Below are 19,937 nucleotides of genomic sequence, written 5' to 3'. Positions count from 1 at the left end.
GAAGGTCTGTGGAGACTGCTAGAGCTGTTGGGTTTCACATTACCTCTCAATTCTTTTCCAGTGATTGAATGAAATCAGGACATTTTGAAGAGTGCTGCTTGAAAGATGTCAAAATGCCTCTTCTGATTTGTCAGCACAGGAGCATCACTGTTGTGGACCAGCATGTTGGCACTGACTCAGACTGGTGCAAGACAGGCAGGAAGATAATGCTGGCCAAAGGGCATGGTATTGCCCAGGAGTAGCATTACTGCACAGGAAGGGGTTGCTGAGTTTGTTGGGCAGATCCTGGGGGTAGCAAAGAAAGAGGAGGCCTTTGTGCAGCAGAAACCTGAAGTGTAGTAATATATTTCAATGTATTTCAAAATGGACAAACCCTGTTTCCTAGTGGACTAGACCACTACTATGAGGAAAAGGAGAGGGGAACTTGTATTTTAGCCAAGTGACAGGTTTCTGTGCATTTTACTTGCATTTTGAAAACTTAATTTGCTCAGATCCACCACATTTGTATCTTTATTTCTCTTTGAGGGATCAAGTTTTAATTTAAAAACTCATGAGGTACACTGGTGTTAGAATGTGCTTGCTGAACATGTGTGGAGTGAGGTTCCTTGCTTTCCAGCTAACTGGAATAGAAGTGTGGAAGGAAAAAAAAATCATACCTTTACCAGGAAAAGTTAACACAAAACCATGCCAACTTTGTATGGTAAAAATAAATGTTACATGATTAAAAGATAATGCTTAAATGGCAGGTAGGAAGTAACTTCCTCTGAGGGAGAATGAATAATTTAAAAAATTATCAACACTATTACACTGAGATACATTCCTAAACCAGAACAAACTGTTTCTGAGTATGCAAGGAACAGAACATATTTTTGAAGTGTTGAGACATTTGCAAATTCCACTCTTAAACCTTGAAGAGGTCACAAATTGGCCAGTTACAGTTGACAATTTTTTGCAGCTTCTAGTAGTGCATTGTTAATAGTTTGCTCAGCATGGTCACATTATTTTCCTCTGTGATGAACATGTGTTATTATTAGATATCCTAATTCCAGTCACACTTCTTCCTAATGGAAACATGCTGTAAATGTTAGTGCAAACAAGTTGTGTCAGAACACAGTGGTCAAGTGCTTTAACCTCAGCAAATGAACTCAGGCTGGTTTTGTGGCTGATCCTTGCTTTGTCCCCTGCCTGCTGTTTTGTATTGACCTCTCTCCAAAGCAGGACCCTTTGATCCACATCCCTGACTTTCCACCTCTGCTTCCTCAAACTCACGCTTCCCTCTATGCCCTGGACTCAAGCCTGTGAACTGTACTGCTGTGCAGGGTCTGGACTCTCAGACACAGGCAGTAGAACCCTGGGAGGCAAGATTATAGAAGGGCTTTGAAAAGGATAATTACAGCAGGAACTCATAATGTTTTAAATTTATCCAGCACTTTTAAAGGCCGCACTCTTTTTTTCATCTGAAATAATACCTGCAATAGCCCTTCTGTGCATGGAACACATCTCAGTTTGAACTAACAGGATTAGAAGTTTTTGGGGCTTGTAGAAGCCATGAAATGGCTTTGGTGGTTTTTTTTGTTTGTGTGCATGGTTTGTGTCTCTGGTGGTTTTGCTTTTGTTGTTGTTTGGTTTTGTTTTGAACATATTTGAACCAGTATGAATTTCTAACTATGACAAACGTGGATTTTCACTGTTGTAGATTTTTGTACTTTCCATACCAGGAATACAACTGTAGAAATGCATTGTGAAAACATCCTGGACAGCATTGAGTTTGATCTGTTGAAGTTTTCATGTGCACGCATGTTTGGAAGGCACCTGCTCACATCCTCTACTTAAAAAAAAAGTGACACATACGCTTCAGCATGGAAATGAAATTTTCCAAGTTCTGTACATAAACTAGGACACAAGGAGTTTCGCCTCAACACGAGAACTTCATGCTGAGGGTGGCAGAGCACCGGGCCGGGCTGCCCGGGGAGGTGGAGGAGTCTCGCTGTCCGGAGACACCCAGACCCCGCCCGGAGTGAGTCACCGGCTCCAGCTGACCCCGCCCTGCCTGGGGATGGCGCTGGACGAACTCGAGCTCTGTTCCAACCCGAACGATTCTATTTCTCAGCCTCATCTAGCTGATTCATTTGGCAAAAACGGGACAGAAAACAAAGCCGGGATTATAAAGACGTCACATGAGTTAATCCGAATGAAGCTTTTTTTTTCTTAAAGCTTTTTCGCCATGTTTAGGTAGGACGGGGGACAGCACGGTCGGGCGGGATGTTCAGCGGCCCTTTCCCTGGAAGATCCCGAGCTACTCACTGGTACGGGGATCCAAGTCTGGCCGGCCCGAAAGCAAATACCTGAGACAAAACGCGCCGATGACATCACACCCTCGCGCCCGTCCCTCAGGAAACACCCGCCCCCGTTCCCGCCTAACGGCCGCCGGGGGCGGGGCTGGGCGGCGCCGCGCGCGCATCGTCCAATCAGCGCCCCCGCTGCCGCTCCCCAGACTTTCTCCCTGCCCGCCAATCGCCGGCTCCGCTCGGGGCGCTGCCATTGGCTGCGCGGAGGGACCGCCAAAGTTCGCGAGGCGCGCGCGGTGCCACTGCGCACGCGCCGCTGGCCGCGCGGGGGGCGGGTCGGTCGCGCGGCAGTTTCCGTTGCGCGCCAGGGGAGCGAGCGGTGCCCGCCCGGCCGCTGGGGGGCGCTGCGGCGGCGGCAGGGGGCGGGTTCCCAGTTTTGGTTTTGGCGGTCGGTCCGTCTGTGCGCCAGCGCTCCTGCTGCTCCGGGAACCCTCGGGAAGGGCAGAGCTCATCTCCCACTGCTGTTTGGGCAGAAAGGCGCTCTTCCGTCGCCGAACTGCGCGGTGGAGCGTGGCCGGTGAGCAGCCGGAGCTTCCCTCCGCGTCCCGCGGTCCCACAGAGTCGGTGTCGCCTCAGGTGCCCCCGGAGGGGCCCGCAGGGAGGAAGGCAGGCTCGGGCTGCCGCGGTCCAGGCGGCTTTACGGGCTAAATATAGGCGGGCACGGCTGGCAGCGGCGCTTCTGCGGCTCGCAGGAGCACTGCTCTTGTTGGGCGCTCCGAGAGGGCTGTGGAAGTTTGTCCCCCAAAAGTCTGGGAATGGTTCTGGGGCACGTTTGTGGGTAGAGCGGGGTGCTTGCCCAGGAACCTGGCAGCGATGTGCGAGTAAAGCGCGTTGCCTCGTGTAAGTGTGAAGCTGTTTGGGTCCTGCTTGCAGATGCTGCCCGAGCGGGGCTGATGGTGTTGCCGGGCCGAGTGCTGTTCCAGGCAGCGTGTGCAGGATGATGGAAGACTTCAGGAATATCGCCGACGAGACGTTCCCGAGCTATTTGGGCTATTCCTTGAACAGCAGCGCCAGTGTGGTCTTTGAGAATGTCACCGTCTCCAACCCGGGGTTACCTGTGGCTGCCTCCACTCTGGTCAGGAGCCAAGGGGGCGGTGACAACAGGTGAGGGTCTCAGTAAGCGCCACTCAGTAATATAAAAAACCGCACAGTTAAAGCATTTAACTGTGGAGAGCAAAAATTAATTTCACAGATTACTTGGTTGGTGATAAAGCTATTTAGCAATCAATATCTCAGTAATCAGCAAAAATGGGGCTGTCTGTAATAAAGTGTAAAATTTGCATTTAATTTGTAACTGGTACAATACTTAACATTTGCAAAAATTGCCCTTCAAAAGTAATTTAATTTTTAGACTGTTACAGTCAAGTCTCTTTTTACTCAGTTCTTCAGCTGACTACACTTGAGTTTGAAGTTGTGTAGAGAAAAATACATTTTTTACATTGTGTTCTCTGTTAACTGTTCACTGAACTTACCTGAATCTGGCTCCTTTTAGAAAGTGTATGAGCTACTGTTATGTATAAGAATTAAAATTTGCTCAGCAAAGAGTAGAGTAGCCTTTGCACTTAACTGCTGTCCTGTTACTTAACAACAAGTAAGATGAGACTTTAATACCCTGTCTTTCCAGAAGTGTTGCTCTAGAAGGACACTGCTAGCTACTAGAAACTGTAATGTGGTATTCTCTAAAGAGTTAAAGAGGACTGGAGAGGAGCTTTCAGGATACATATGTGTGTTTCTAAGTACAGATTAACTAAAATATTGAAATAAGTTACAAGAAATAAGTAGTCGCCTATATGAGTTTTTTCCCTCCAATTCTTTGGAAAATGGGAGCAGTACATATTAGAATGACTCTGATGTGTGTTGTTCCATCCCACATTTACAGGGTTCCTGATGATTATGCATCCTATTTGGAAGGGAAACATTCATCTCTATCAGGATCTGCTCACAGCAGTCAGTCACATCCTGAGCCAGTGGAAAAATTTGCCCTCTGCTTTCATGATGACATGTAAGTGATGTAGTTAAAGTCTAATTCTGTCCTGAAATGCAGATACCAGTAAGTTAGTACATAGATTTATATGTACTATGTAACTAATTATGTGCTAACTTCAGAATTGAGTTGCAGAGTTGAAAATAGCAACTTTTACTACTTACTTCCCTGCAGTAATTGGAGAGCTCAGCTGTGTGTTGGCCTTTTAGCTTAGAGTGTTTGGCAGCATGGGCAACTTTTCCTACAAAAACAGCTCCTTCATGTTTTCTGAAGAGGGATAGTGCTAGGCCACGTGGAAGCACTGCAGGGATTGATGCCACTTAGCCTGTGCAGCCCTTCATGAGCAGCATTCTGCTGTTTGATTGACTAATTGGGCTTCATGTATGTGACAGGAATGAATCTTCAGAAGGGATGTTTTATAGGCTGTGAGGTTTTGTTTTGTTGTCACACTAGTTAAAAATGCCCTGAGCATGATTGTTTAATTGACTTACCTGAATGTGGCCTGTATTTACCTAGTTTGCTTTACATAATCTAGAATTAGGATGGTGTTTCTAGTTTACATCATGTGTCTGAATAGCATTTTGCACTTCAATAAATATGTTTTGAATAAGTATCCAGCAGTTTGCATACAGAAAAGAGCAACAGTTTCTATTAAATTTGCCTTTCTTGTAGCCTCAGTGATGGGTATTTCTTAGGAAATAATTATTATTAGTGATACACTTGAGAAAGCATTGCTGAGCAGTGGAATTGTTGGAAGCTGTTGCATTGATTATTGTAACCAAGGCCAAATGTGCTCCTGTTGTGGCAGAAACTGCACTGTGTGCCTTTCTCACTGATAAAATTGCACTGTGACAGTATATCCCTATCAAAACAAAAAATATAAGAATTGAGAGGGAGTCAGTGTCTTGATTGTGCTCAAGTAAGAAAACAGAACACAGAATAGTTGTAAACTTTAGTTTTAAGCTTTCAAATGTTAGTTTCATTTATTTATCTAAAATATTGAAGAAAAAGTATGAAATTTTAACATCTGACATGATTACTTTATAAGCTTGTGTGGATGTTCTGTAAAACAAGAAGTGAAGGATAACTTTCCTGCATAATTACGAAAGCTGTTATTTAACTACATGCAATTTCAATAACTCATGTTTTTTATGATCTGATGCTTTATTTAATGTAACAAAAGGCTTGGTGATATTGTGGGCTTGATGAAATCTTGTCTAGTGTTTGACTTGGTCTCAAATGGATCATGGAACTTGGCCAGAGTAGACCCTTTTGTCCTTATACTTTTCCCTCATTTAACAGAAATGAAAGAGAGGAACAAATAGTAGAGAGCCATATTTTGCATGAAATTTGAGTATTTGTGTCACAGTTTTTTAGATTGTAAAACTGCAGTCCTTGTAATTTTGATATGTATTCTTATATTGTAAAATGACAGGTCTCTAGAATCTATCCTATATTGGAAACAGCTGTCTGAGACAAAGCAATTGGAGAATTTATCAAACCTTTATCACGAGAGATGGTGGTATGTGCAGCTTACTGGTTTTTAATTGAAATAATTCTCTTTCTAGGGAAATTGCTACGCAAATTGAGGAGCCTCAGCCACCTTGTGTTAATTTGAAAGAATCCCACTCAGGATGTGGAGAGGAAGCTCAGAATGTCATTGAACATTCAAATCATGGTCAAGGTACCTTATGTGAAATTTTGCTAATTGAGCAATTGGAGAGTACTAAATGTTGAGAAAAATTACTTGTTGTCACTGTAATTAGCTTTTTATGCTGCAGATGTTTTCTTTTGACCCTCTCATTGTTTTATGGCAGATTATAAATGGGTTTTGAAAAAACATCTCTTGGATTTGAGCAAACTGGAAACAGAGAAAGCTTGTGGTTATGTTCTTGGACTTCTCCTGAAAGTAAAAAGCTATACAGCAAGTTGGTGAAAATAATGTTTGCTGTACAGTACCATAAATAAATGGCATTAGTTATCTGACTTAGTTCCAAGAACTTTGGGGAAGAAATGTATGTAGCTTGTTTTCTACCCCTTCTATTTCAGTAAGTGTAAGGCTACAAGGTTATGTTTTAACTGGCATCTCTTCTCTTGCCCTATTCCAGCCTGTAATAGGTGTCTTTGTCTTTATTTGCTGCTGTAGGTGTTGGAAGCATGCTCTTCTAGTGAGGTTATGCATGAAAAAATAGTTTTGAATACTTGCTGTGAAAACTGTACTTTTTCAGAAGTCTGGGTAGAGTAGTAGAAGCAAAAGAATATACCCAAACTTATTTTAATAGCATGGCTACTGATATTAAGCTTGCCTGGGGTTTTTGCTAATGCCAGTTCTGTGAATAAGTTCTATTTGTCCTGTAAAATTCAGTAAATACAGTTAGTAAATATATACTTCTAGACGTTATCCTTTTCCAAGCTTTGAGTTTTCGTATAGGTTTTTGTCAAATAATAATTTTGACACCTAACATATTCAATTAGAAACTGCTGTGACCTGTGACATAAATAGACACTTACTAAAAACCACTTCTAACAGGGAAATGTTGGCTTCAGTCATTTATTACTGTAGTCTTGAGGAAGTGGCAGTAACTGGCAACAAAAGGGTGATGCTTTGGAAAGCTGAAACTGCCCAGTGTTTGGACTTGGTAGTGGCCAGTCATATTTAGTTAGTTGATTTTAACTTAGAAATTGTTGTTTGAAAATTCTTTTATTCACACCTATTACTGAAGAATTACAAAGCCTTTTTGCTAAAATCTCTATGTGCAAGTCTAAACTGTTCTCTGTCATGTGAGACTTGCAACTGGATTGTGTGGGTATATAGCACACAGTGGAAGCTGCTTAAAATGATCCAAAACAAGAATTGGTCCAGTAGGTGAAATGCAACAGTGGAACAGAACACTTGTTCCTCCTCCTGCTAGTACAAACTGGACCTCCTTACTTTCTTGTGCTACCTTGTGGAGATCCTTAAGACAGTAAACAAATTTCATCAGTTTTAGAGTTCTAGCCCTGATGAAGCTCTGCCTTTTTAACAAGATCCTTTAGATCACTATCATAAGAACCTGCAAGGTTTAGTGTTGTGGTAATCTATTTGGGTTATTTCTATGGTGTATGCCAAGACCTTCCAGAAGCTCAGTTTAACCTTAGAGAATAGTCAGCACTTATGTTCTCGTGTAATACTACTAAAATACTGCTTACACCACTTTGTTTCAGATTTGCCAACTGGAATGTGTTTTCTCCCAGACATTAAGAACAGCAAGGTAAAAGCTTTTCCAAATGGAGTGAAATTAAATGTTTTCTAATATTAATCTTCTAATAGACTTAATTCTATGAGAGGAGGAGAGAAGGAATGGTACTATGTTAATTGTCTTATATTGTGTATACCTTAAGTTTTTAAAGGTGCTGGCATCACCCACTTTGTCTTCATTTTGCAGATCACTTAATTAATACCATGCGAGCATGACTCCATCTAATCTTTCTCAGTTGTGAAAACTATTGTTTGCTCCTAGTCTCTGCTGTCTGGTAGTTCTTTGTCACTGAAGGACCTCACATTTTATCCCAGTTGTAGTCTATCTAAGTGAAACATCTTTAGAGGAATTTTTTGTAGTGCTTTTGGAAATTGAAGCAGACAATCCAGAGCTAGCAAATATTGACAGGTAGGGCTATGCTTTCCCCCCTTTTTTATCGACTGTGTTAGGGATGCTAAGAGTTTTGGGCACAGAGATACAAGGCAGACAGGAATGGGAGGTCACCTATTCCCTATAGAAAACACACGTCAGGCTGCAGCCAAATGCTGTCCAATACATACTCCTTCATGTGTCAGCTAGTGTTTTGATTTTGTTTTCTGTTGTTTGTTTTTTTAGGGGCCACAGTGGTCAGTAAGTTGCAGTTGAATGCTTGCAAGTTGTCTTCTGAAAACCATAATTCATTTTCCTTTCAAATTATTTACTTTCTGAACTTGGACTTATTTTGTTGTTTGTCAGAAATAATTTAGTCATTACAAAGAATGTGAGACTAAATCCATACCAGACATTGTGTCATGCTGTTTTAAAGAAATCATTCAGCTACAGAAAAGATAGAGTACTTACTGTAAGCTAGATTCAACTGAAATATTACTCTTTTAGTAATTCAGTGTGCTCATTTGGAGAAATTTCCAATACAGGTTGGATCTGTGTGTATACTTTCTGAAGAAGCTCTGTTTTAGCAGCATGGAAACTATTGAGAGATGTCTTTGTACATTTAAGTTGGGGTTGCAGCTCATGGACGGAGGACATTTTTTTCAAGTGTAAACTCTTTAATACAATGTTTCAGTTCTTTATTTTGAGTGGAAGTTTGGTGTCCTTCAGATGCTTTTTTGCTCTTTGCCTTTTATGATTCCCATGTTTCTTGCATGCATCCATTCTGGAAGCTAGCAGGCAAAGTTCATTTGAACTAGAGTGTTTCCTGGAATAAGTAAAAAAGTGCATGCAGAGTTTTGCAATATTATTAACCTTATTAATTATTTTTTATTAACTGAATTAATACAATAGTAATTTCTAGTAACATTTATTTCTGGGTGCTTTTCACAGGTTGGTCCATCTGAACCTTCTGAAAAGCTGGTAGGAGGTGCTAACTCAAGTGTTCATCTTAGCAATAGCCTTTCAAGTTTTTTGGAGAATGAGAAACTCTCATCTCTTCTAAGCACTGATGAAGATTCCACTGGTAGGTGTGTTTATAACTCTTGATAGCTGAGTCTGTAATTCTGACTCAGTGTTATTGCATACTTGAGGACTAAGATTCTGTTTTACTTAAGTATTTAATAGCAGATTGTGCTTGATTAAAAAGTAGTATAACAATATTAAAGAAAACTGACTATTTTAAAATTGTGATGGGAGTAGGCAGCTATGAAATTTGTCAGAGAAGATCACAATTGGAATTCTAATCTGAAAAGTTAAACACAGTCCTCAGCTACTGTGAATCAAAGGTATAGGTGGCAATGTGGGCATTGATTTAATAAAGTGGTAACTTTACCTGAATTTTAAGTTCAGGTTAGTAGAGATAAAATTCAGTGGTGAAGAGCACACCCATGGAAGTTGAAAAGGAGTTTTACTTGAGTTTGAGTTCTGCTCTCTTTAGATACTACATGTATGGGTTGACATCCAAGTTGGAAGTCTAGTTTACCTGCATGCATAAAAGTGAGAGCATGAGTTCTGTATTGCTGAGAGTTGTGAACTTTTTGTGCCCTTCCAGTGGCTGCTGTAGAACATGACCCAAACATGCTCTTTATGAATGCAGCTGACTTTGCCCATGACATGAAAGATGACAGGGCATGTTCTTGGATGTACCAATGAGGAAGGCAGAGTGATCATTAGGTTTACTGTTGTGAGATGAAGTACCCTTGCAGTAAAGTAGGGCTAGAGAATTTCTCCTCTTGGCATCTACATATGTCATGACTGTCCTTTGAAGTTGTTTTGTTCTTTCTTGTTGCATAACTTCACTTGAGAGTTAAGCATACAAGAATTAAGTTAATAGTTTGCTGAGTAGAAATATTTTTTCTCTTTTCATAGATGATGATATTGATGATGGAGAATTCTTTGATAACCAACTAGAAGCATATTTTGAGCAGCTGTTACAACCAGAAATTATAAGAAGAGACACCAATCTGCAGAAACTCTCTGAATGTTGTGCAGCACTGAAGCTTTCTGAAAATGTCTTATTGCAAGTAGGATGAAAGTTCAAAGCTTGACATGCCCAATGGTTCTTAAACATATTAAACTTTCAGAGCTTATATTTGCTGGTATTTTTAAACAGAGTTAGTTTTAACTATATTTTGGTTTCATTTTTTTGTTTCTGTAGCTATTAAGGAAACATGCTGGCACTTATTTTTTGTCATACAATAAGTTTATAAATATATATATATTTTTTTTTTATCTTGGATAGCAATGCCCAAGGTGTTATTAAGTTTGTAGCAACACAAAGACTTGTCTTTCCAGGAGAGTCAATGATTCTCTTAAATAATTGGTAAATGTGTGGAAGTTAAATGTAGGGCAGCAACAGGCTGGCTTGTGGTTTGCCTTTGAGCAACAGTTAGCTCCATTCTAAACAGATTGCCAAGGATTAAGTGCCTTTCCCTTTTCTTGGCTTTGTAACAATCTATGTGATCCTGGCATTCATAGGCTTGACCAGAGTGTAGAAGTGTGATTGATTTAAACAGTTAAACTGCAGCTTCTGAAATTTCAGAAATTTCCCTACTGACATCAGAGTTTCCAAGATGTGTGGAAAGTGATATTAACTCTGTACAAGTAGTCTGGATAGGTTGGAATTTGTTACAGCAGTGCAGGAAGGAAGGGATGAGTTGTTTTAAGAGAGAGAATAACAGAGCTCTGCTTTCAGGGCTTCTCTGTGCAAGATGTCCCTGCTTCACTGCCTTGTAGATAGACAGTAGGGTAGGTACAAAGGGCTCTGAGTTGGAGCCTTCATCCAACAATGGGTCAGCCATTGGGAAAAGGGAATAACAATAACCCATATCAAAGGGCATGAGAGGGTGTAGTAGGAGTAAGAAGTGATCTTCCCCTCTTGATATGTGCCCTTGGAGGCACATCCATGGATAGACATAGCCAGGAACTATTGTCCTTGGTGGTAGAGGCTAACTAGAGGTGCTGGCTATGGCAGTGTCATATGAGTTAACAAAGTGTCATTAGTATCTTTTCTACTAGAGAATTTTTTAACATTCTAGAAGGCCCTATAGTGTTATTCTTTTTTTTTTTTTCTTTTTTCTTTTTTGCACGTCTATTCCGGTGGAATCTAAATATTTTATATTTTTTGTTTAAAGGAGGGCTTTCAGGATTCTGCCACTAATGGGGCTGTGACTGGAATAGACTCTGGAAATGCTAGTGATGAAGATTCACAAAGTGAAGGGATAACTGGATGTCCTGTGCAAAGAGACACACTGCCCAGAGCAGCAAAGCAAATGGTATGAAATTGCCACTTAAATTCCTACTATTTATGGAGAGTAAGACTGTAGTAGAAGATAGCAGTGTTTTTGGAAACTTGTTAGATCTTTAGCTAACCACCCAACCTTCTCACAAAAAATTAATAATGCCACTTTGATTTTAAGGTCTGTTTTTCTAACATAGTCAACTTAGACTGTTTTGTATCTGTAACTTTTAGTACATGCAGTTAATAACTGTGCTTCTGACACTTTTCAAATGATTATTATTTTAAAAGAATTCCATGACTGCTGGGGATGTGCTGGATTCCTGCACAGCTTCTGAGTTGAGATTAGATTCCCAGTATCTCCAGTGCATGGACAGCCATAAAGCTGATGTCTCAGATGTCCTTCCAAAGCAAGAAGTCGAGTCCTCTGTCTGTCAGGGTCCTTCTTCTGATGCAGAAGCAAGAGGATTTTTGGGACATGACACCACTTCTGAAGTTCTTAGTGCAAATGCACCTCAGGCAGATGCAACTCAGTGTAAAGTTGATCTTCCTGATACTTACCTCTCTCCAGCTGGGGACAGCTGTGAGAACTTCAGTTTAGCTGCAACGGACAAAGGTAGGATGCATTACATACAACCTATCCTTACATTAAACCTGGCTATGCAATTGTGACCATACTCCATTGCATGGAAAAGGAAGTAAAATTGTAAGCTAGGCATTTTTATTTAGTTATAGGAGTTGGTAATAAAAAACAGTGTAGCATCAATTAAATCTGACTTACTTTTGTTTTCAGAAACACTGATTGTTGTGTGTTGCACTTAACTGTTACTTATTTGCTGATGAAATCAGTTTAGGTGTGCAGTTGCAGCAACTTTTGATATATCCCTTTTTATTTTAATGTAACATAATAATGTAATATTTGATGTATCTTTTAGGTGATTTACCACACAGCGTTGTCTATCAAAATGAGGAGGGCAAGTGGGTGACTGATCTTGCATATTATACTGCATTTGATGAACAACAAGATTTAAATATGTCTGAAGATGATAAAAAAAATGAGGAGTTTGTCACTGGCTGTATGTAATTATCTTTTTTAGTTAACTCTTGTTGTCTGTAATAATGCTAATTAAACTTTCTTCCTTTTTTTTCTTTTTTTTTCACTTTAACAGATCAGTATTTGGTGTTGGGAAGACTCCAGGTTTTAAATACTACGAATTATTTCAAAGCTGATGCTGATAGTAGTCTGTAGTGATAACATTATTTATAGTTCATAGCTTCTTTCTGTGTTTCCTAATCTTCCCATGAAGAGTGTTTTAAGACAAAACAAGAAGTACCTATTGTATGAGCTAAAGCAACTCCTCTCACTTCCAGTTTTCTCCTTTGGACTTTAATGATTGTTATCCTTTCTTGCAAAAAAAGGAGAAGAGTAATTTTGTGTTGCATGATGCTTATAAGCAAGGAAATAATTATCAATGAGGAATTGCTACAAAATCAAATAGAATGTGAATGCAGTGTCAAAATTTGAGATTCTTGAAAGTCTTGTATTGGCTAGCTGCTGATTTTTTTTGTGAAGTCCCTTGGGAATGTCTTGATGCTGAAAAATGATACTGGTACTGAAAAATTTGGAGCTTGTTGAGGGACTGTAGTACTCTCATCTTCCCTTGAATTCCAGGTTTTTTGAACCTCTGTTTACTTAAAAAGTTGTTTATTCTTCTTAAGTTATGTCAGACTGATCTTCATGAGAGTCTGTATTTGTCATACAGGTATGGATAATACATGTGTAGTGACGTAGACAAATTGATTCCTTAGCCCCAAAATGTCATCTGCTCATCTGTTTTGGAAGAGATTCGAGCAATGTGTGCAGCAGCATTTCTCCTAATCTCTTCAAGTTTCTAAAGCTGACATGTAGATGGGCTAGTGTATTCTCAAGATGCCCATGGTCCATTCAAGGTGGTTCTTTCTTTCAAAGCAAAGGTTGTCTAACACTGTTTATTTTGAATGGGCGATCAAACAGGGTTGACTGGTTGAAAGAATGTTTTTCAACACTGTAGTGGTTTTCTGATGGTTTAAGTAAATATCATATCATTTGGGAGACACTTTTCCATCTACTATGTCAGTAACTCTTCCATGATTTTTTAAAAGCCATTATATTTCAGACACTTTCTGAATCTTAGACTTGAGTTGTTGAGTGATTAGAATATTTGACTGTTGTCAATTTTTCCAAGGCTGCTTAGGTTTTTCCACCTGAGAGATTTTTAAGCACTACTGCTTTCAAGTCAATGGGCTTACCTCTTTGTAGGGTAGATGATAAAACAGACTCCACATGGTTGGCATTTTTCTGGCTGCTAGTCTGCTTGTATGCCTGCAGTGGTGTTTGACAGCAGAAGAAATTTTATTTGTAAGGACAGAAAGGACATATTACATCTGATTCTTTGGAGTCTCATTTATGACATGTCTCTCTGTTAGCAAATCTGCCCACAATGTGTTCTAGTGTGGAATAGTGCAGGAGTGCTCACCTGACAGTGTTGGGTGCTTCAGAAAGTCTCTGGAGGCTTTAGGGCTCACAGAGAAGATAAAGAACTGCTACTGACTTATAGTGAAACTGAATGTAATGATGTGTCATTGATAGTGCCCGATTGCCTTTAGGAGATGAACTTGGATTGCTCATACATTCAAGATACATTCAAACTTTGTTTCTTTCCTCAGAGTATGTATTGTGATTTCCCATGGGTAATTTTATGGACAACAGCTGTATTCACCTCACAAGTTTGCATCCATTCTTGGCTTTTGTCCTGTGCCCTCTATGCCTAGGAATGCTCTGTGTACAAGGCTCTTTGTTTTTCAGGTTTTGATGAGCTTAGTGATACATTAACATTGCAATCAGATGGTAAAGTAGTATCTCTTGATGAGTTTTTCAGGACGTTTTGGTGAAGGAATTCTTAAGTATTAGTTGATTTGGCCTGTTAATTTGCACGTATTTTTTATGAACTGGTACAGGCCAGTATTGCTCCAATTCAAAGCAATATTTTCCACTTCCATGGAAAAAATTTCAACCCCATATATAATAAAGGTTTGATCCGAGTTAGCCATGTGATGCTTGGTTATAGCTGATATGGTTACCATAACCTATAAAAAAGTTATAATTTAACTTGGGGCTAAGGCTGTTAGACACTTGCTTAATTTACAAGTAAGTTAATTAACTAAATGCTGATTTTATTTTGACTTCTAGAGATCCAGCAAGTGCTCCTTTAAAACTAATTTCATATAACTTTTCTTGCTGAAATGGGATTGCATAACTCCTAGTGTGTCCCAGACTATCTCAGGTCTAGAATTATATGTGCAGTAACTTTCCATTAAATTGAGTGATGACAAATGGTAATGACATTACTTAGTAACTTTTGTCTTTTTTTAATAAATGTTCTCTTTGGTTTTAAGCTGAAGCAGCAGCTATGATTGCACAAGATGAGGAAGAATTTGAGAAAGCGCACAGACTTATGCAGGTAACTAATAAGCTCAAAGTAAACAAAATAGTTTTCTAATTTATTTACATGCTGCAACTTCTGAAATCTCTTTGTCTGCAGGCAGGAAAAGTAAGCAGTCTAAATACGTCTGAATTAGCAAATACTTCGTGGAAATCTGCTAATAGCTTCAGTCTTCATAAAGATGCCAGCTATTTACGTTTGTCTTTGGGGGAGTTCTTTGGTCAGAGATCCGAAGCTCTGGGATGTCTGGGTGGAGGCAGTAATGTGAAACGGGTATGTATCTAAATGTTAATATTGACAAACAAGGAAAGGACAGACAAGCAACAACTAGCACTAGTTTTGTTATTTTGTAACCAGTTTTTTCTCAGAGCTACTTTTCTAAGTTGATTTAGGAAGGAAATTCTCTGTGTGCTACAGGTGTGGGTTGACTGGTTTCCTACTGGAATTTCTGATGTGAAGTTCTGGCTGGTGTTACTGTTGAATTTTGGTCAGGAACTAATTATTTGTAGGATTAGAGGGAGAAAATACCATATACAGGAGGCATGTTGGAAGTCCCAGCAAACCCACGCAGTTGAATGAAATGCTGTTCAGTCAAGGTTATTTGAACAGCGAGGGCACCTCTGAATGGCTACTGATAGTTGATGTGCTATCTGGGCAATGCCCAACTTCAGTGAAAATGTAATCATCTGGATTCTAGCTTACAACATCTGTATACTTCTTGTAATTGTTGGATACCTGGCACTTCTCTCTTCTGCTGTTGGTAGATAGGGTCTCATCTGTGTTTCAGGCAAAAAAAGAAGGTGGGGCACTGTGTTCAATGGGAAAAAGTCATCATTCACACATACTTGTGTAATTCACTTGTGTCATGAGGAATTGTTGGATTTGGCAGTTAGAGTCTGTCCTAAGCATTCCAAGATTTAGTGGCGGACCATGCCTCCAGGCAGAGATGATGTGACTTTATTTCTATATTTTGAGTAACTGGTACAAGTAAGTTGTGTCCTGATTTCAGTTGGGATAGTTTTCTTTGCAGCAGTTAGTACAGTGCTGTGTTTTGGATTTAGTATGAGAATAATGTTGATAACACGCTGATGTTTTGGTTGTTGCTAAGTTGTGCATACTCTAAATCAAGGACCTTTCAGTATCTCATGCTTTGCCAGTGAAGCAGGTGCACAAGAATCTGAGGGAGCATGGCCAGGACAGCTGACCCAAACTGACCAAAGGGATATTCTGTATCATAAAACATCCTGCCCAGTCTACAAACTCGGGGGAGTTGGCTGGCAGTCATGGATCACTGTTCTGGGTATTGATCTGTGTCCAGTGGCAATTGTATTGTGTACCACTTGTTTCTCTTGGGGGTTATTCCCCTCTCCTTCCTTTCCATTACTGTTATTATAGTTACAGTTTATATCTTGTGTCAGTTATTAAACTGCTTTTACCTCAACCCATGAGGTTTACCTGTTCTTTCCAATTCTTTCTGTTGGGAGGAGGTGTGGAATGAGTAAACAGCTGTGTGGTACTTAGTCACTAGCTGGGGCTCAGCCATGCCAGTTGTTAGTTTATTTTATGTATGTGTGGGAAGCAGTGTATGTGTTTAGATTAGGCATTTGCAATGCTAGGAGGCACATGTTATTTCTTTGTGGTATGAGAGGTATACAAAGCAAGCACTGTGGGCCAAAACTGCTTTGCAAGTGCATTGTTAATTATTACTTGTTCATTATTTAATTTACTCATGCTGTGTTCTGGGATATTTTTTATAGCCTTCTTTTGGTTACTATATTATGTCCCCGAAGAAAAGGCAGCCAGTTTCCTTGCTAAGGAGATCTGATTTAACAGGAGGTGACATCAGCCAAGAGATTTCACAGATCTCTGAGGAGGTGCTTTCAGGTAGTTACAGAACAGCTCTTTTTTTCTATGGGGTATTAAGGGAGCATGTGTATCCCAAGAATGCAGATTTTTAGACCATTTCCTTACTGTAAATTAATTCCTTTTTGGTTGTTGTTGTTAGATGACTTAGAAGTGCAAACAAGAGAACATGCAAATTTTACCGCCTCTGAAGGTTCAGGGCATAGGGTGGATACTGCTGCTGGAATCCATGAAAATATTAATACAGAAGATGCTACCAAAAATAAAGCAAAGGTATTTATCTTGTATTTTTCTTTAAAATGCTGAAACATTTTAACAACAAATTACTCCAATTATTATTTGAATACAGCTACATTTTGACTTTCATGTCAGCTCAGAGCTTTTTACATGGATCATTTGAATCCTAATAGGTGCCCTTGTTTCTTAGGACAGTTTCCTTAGAATGGCATGATCCTGTAGTAAGTCAGGTGTTACTATCAAAATCTCGTTTTCCTTTTTCTTCCAGCTTCACTTTTGGAATTGATCAGTCTGTCAGCCCATAGGTTTTTCAGAGACTCATAGGCTGTTGATGTTCTGTGACCAAATTTCTGAATTCCAGCTGTGTCTTCCCCTTCTATTTTTTTAATGAAGCAACTTATCTTTAGCATTGGAATAAAATCTTTTAGTTGATAGAATTTAAGAATATGAACATGGTGCAAGTCTGAAAAAAGTGTCTTGTTAGTTTGGTAGACTTTGATACCTACCTTCCCTGCCTGTGTCACCTCCCTAAGCCCTGCTGGCAATGCTCCTTCTAATGCAGCCCAGGATGCTGCTGAGCTTCTTTGCCTGGCTTGTGGTCAACTTCCTATTTACCATGACCCTCAAGTCCTTTTCTGCCAGGTTGCTTTCCAGCTGGTTGGCCCAGGACCTGTATAAGGGCCTGGGGTTATTCCTCTTTAGGTGCTGGTCTTGGCATTTCCCTTTGAATGTCTCAGCCATCTTTCTGTCCTGTTGAGGCTTCTCAGAATGACAGCTGACTCTCCTGGTATATCAGTCACACCTCCCAATTTTGTGTGGTGATGGAACTTGAAGGTGCACTCTGCCCAGTCATCTACATCACTAATGAAGTTGTTGAACAGTGCTGGCCCCTGTCTTGATCCCCAGGATACTCTACTAGTGAGTGACTGGCCTCCTGATGGAGACTTGATGCTGCTGATCTATCCTGTGAGCCTGGCAGTTCAGTCATGGTGTACCTGTCTGCTCCATGATTTGTCTGTCTTTAAATGAGGCTGTTGTGAGGTGATGCATGCATATCAGGTGTTTTCACAGGTGTTTTCAGTTCTTCCTGGGTCTGTGTCCATCTGAGAGAGACAAAAAGAAACTGAACTCCGGATATAACTTGTCTACCTACTCCGTGCCCTTTGCTAAGAACAGCCAATGTGAAAACTAAAGAACTCAGACTTGGGATGGAAAAAGCTGTAGGAATAGCTGTCTTTGCTCTGTAGAGGCAGATGATTTAAAATTAATTGGGAAGTTACTTTATATTTGGTCATGGTAACTTCTCTGCTGTTTGTCCCTGATAGGTTTTTACTTACAGTTCATTCAACTGAACTAAAAGCATTTTAGGATTTTAAAAGTTTCACAGGAACTAAGGCTTCCTAGTAGGCAATACTTACTGAATCTAGAAGAGCCTTTGTGAAGTAGACTTAAAAAATCAGGACAATGAGAATAATCTCTATGTCAGCATTCTTTCCAGACAAGTATTTAAAAATGCGTCAATGAAGAATGTTAATATATTGCCGTATCCTGAAATGCAAACAAGAAACAAAACACTGAAAAAAAAAATTTTACTTTTTATTTTGTTGTGTTGTAGGATGGAATTCATAAAAGCAAGTTTGAGGATGGCTTGTCTAATCATTCTGACTCTGTCTTGAGTATCAGCACAATTGCCAATGCTATTGCTAATGCTTCCTCCAGCGCTGAACCTTCCCAGCTAGCTGCTATGATGATGGAACTCTCCAATAAAAATAAAAGAACACGTGTCCTTCCTGGAAGAGTTAAAGAAGCTGAACTCTCTGCTAATGAGGTATTATCCAGCAATGAGGAAAATAGTGCATTTGATATGGAAAAATACCTCAAAAAAACAGATGAGAACAGATGTGAAAGTGAATACGAGAGTGTTATGAAACATGCATCTGATACCTTTTTACTGGACAAAGAGAAACCTGAGGATGCTCTTGCAGAAGACTTGATGAATAATCATAGCAAACAGCGTGGAATAAAGAAGCGATTGCTTGACTATCTTAATGAGGAAAGTGACAGTCAGAATTTTTCTAGTCTGTCTGGTATTCCCAGCCGTGGAGATGAAATTGCAGATGATGTTCAATATTCAGAGAAGTTGACAGATTTGGTAAATAGTAAACATTTACAGTCAATAGATGCTGATATTAGATCAGAGACACTTAATGGAAATGAAGCGCACACATATGGAATTCTCTCAGCAGCAAAAATAGATGTGGCACAGCGAGATCTGCTTGCTTACCAGTGCAGCAATCCCACTAATGCATGTAATGTAAGGGAAGATAGAGAAACACTAGATCAAGCACCAAATGCTTTTCCTAAACCATCTAATAATTTGGTGGAGGGAAGTGCAGGTAATACTCCATCTCTCAGCAGCTTAAAACCTGCCAAGCAATCTAGTAAACATGTCTCACTAAATCCTACAACAGCCAAGCCTGTGCAGAAATTGAACAATGATGAGAGGAAGCAAAATATAGAGAAGAGAAGCAAGGATGCCAGTGCTCCTCGTGGTGGGAATGCAAAACATGTAACTTTTGAGAAACTCTCCCCAACTTCCCAGAATAGTACTGGTAAGTAAACCAATATAAATGCAATTAGTTATTGAAAAAGCTTTTCTTGACAGTAAACTTGTTTCCTGTCCCTAAATAAATAAAATACGGTGTTTAAAATTTATTTGCCAGAGCATAAACCCCTTCTGCCTGAATGTGACTTAACTCCGGAGGGTGAGCAGTGTAGCTTCAGACCTTCAACTTCACCTCTGATTCACTCTTCTCCTAGTGACACTTCTGGAACAGCGTTTTCAGGGTAAGTTTCTTGGTGCACGTTATAAGAATTAGTGCTTCATGAGGATTGCTGGGGGATCATGTGTTAGTTTGAATGTTGACTGTAATCCAGATTTATAGAAGATCTTTATTAGGCTAAGACTTCATTATACACTGAGCTGGTTATTTTGTAGACCAATGAAGATGTGCTTTTTAAACTTAGAAATATTTTGCTACATTTGGTTCTCTGATTTGTATCATTGCTTGTTGTGGGAGAGGGTGGGTAGAAATACTTTTATTGCTTCTGACTATT

General features: G+C 39.8%; 1 protein-coding gene across 2 annotated transcripts in view; it reads left to right on the top strand.

Moving 5' to 3' along the window:
* The first annotated feature begins 2,691 nt into the window (after positions 1 to 2,691).
* The window catches only part of CEP192 (centrosomal protein 192), a 54,460-nt gene continuing 37,214 nt past the window's right edge, over positions 2,692 to 19,937 (top strand). The window contains exons 1-16 of one of the 2 annotated variants that reach the window (XM_079300538.1): positions 2,692 to 2,865; positions 3,222 to 3,452; positions 4,228 to 4,350; positions 5,901 to 6,016; positions 7,537 to 7,583; positions 8,892 to 9,024; positions 9,870 to 10,024; positions 11,135 to 11,275; positions 11,530 to 11,854; positions 12,174 to 12,314; positions 14,674 to 14,738; positions 14,820 to 14,993; positions 16,478 to 16,604; positions 16,726 to 16,856; positions 18,436 to 19,432; positions 19,544 to 19,667. In XM_079300538.1, the coding sequence (XP_079156664.1) occupies positions 3,286 to 3,452; positions 4,228 to 4,350; positions 5,901 to 6,016; positions 7,537 to 7,583; positions 8,892 to 9,024; positions 9,870 to 10,024; positions 11,135 to 11,275; positions 11,530 to 11,854; positions 12,174 to 12,314; positions 14,674 to 14,738; positions 14,820 to 14,993; positions 16,478 to 16,604; positions 16,726 to 16,856; positions 18,436 to 19,432; positions 19,544 to 19,667 (2,966 nt within the window). In that variant the 5' untranslated portion in view covers positions 2,692 to 2,865; positions 3,222 to 3,285. The remainder of the gene's footprint in view (positions 2,866 to 3,221; positions 3,453 to 4,227; positions 4,351 to 5,900; positions 6,017 to 7,536; positions 7,584 to 8,891; positions 9,025 to 9,869; positions 10,025 to 11,134; positions 11,276 to 11,529; positions 11,855 to 12,173; positions 12,315 to 14,673; positions 14,739 to 14,819; positions 14,994 to 16,477; positions 16,605 to 16,725; positions 16,857 to 18,435; positions 19,433 to 19,543; positions 19,668 to 19,937) is intronic. The other variant, XM_079300539.1, reaches the window with a different exon arrangement.

The sequence above is a fragment of the Erithacus rubecula genome, assembly GCF_903797595.1.
Source record: "Erithacus rubecula genome assembly, chromosome: 3".
Taxonomy (NCBI): domain Eukaryota; kingdom Metazoa; phylum Chordata; class Aves; order Passeriformes; family Muscicapidae; genus Erithacus; species Erithacus rubecula.
Note: the sequence above shows the minus strand (reverse complement) of the source record. Positions and strands in the feature narration are given on the sequence as shown.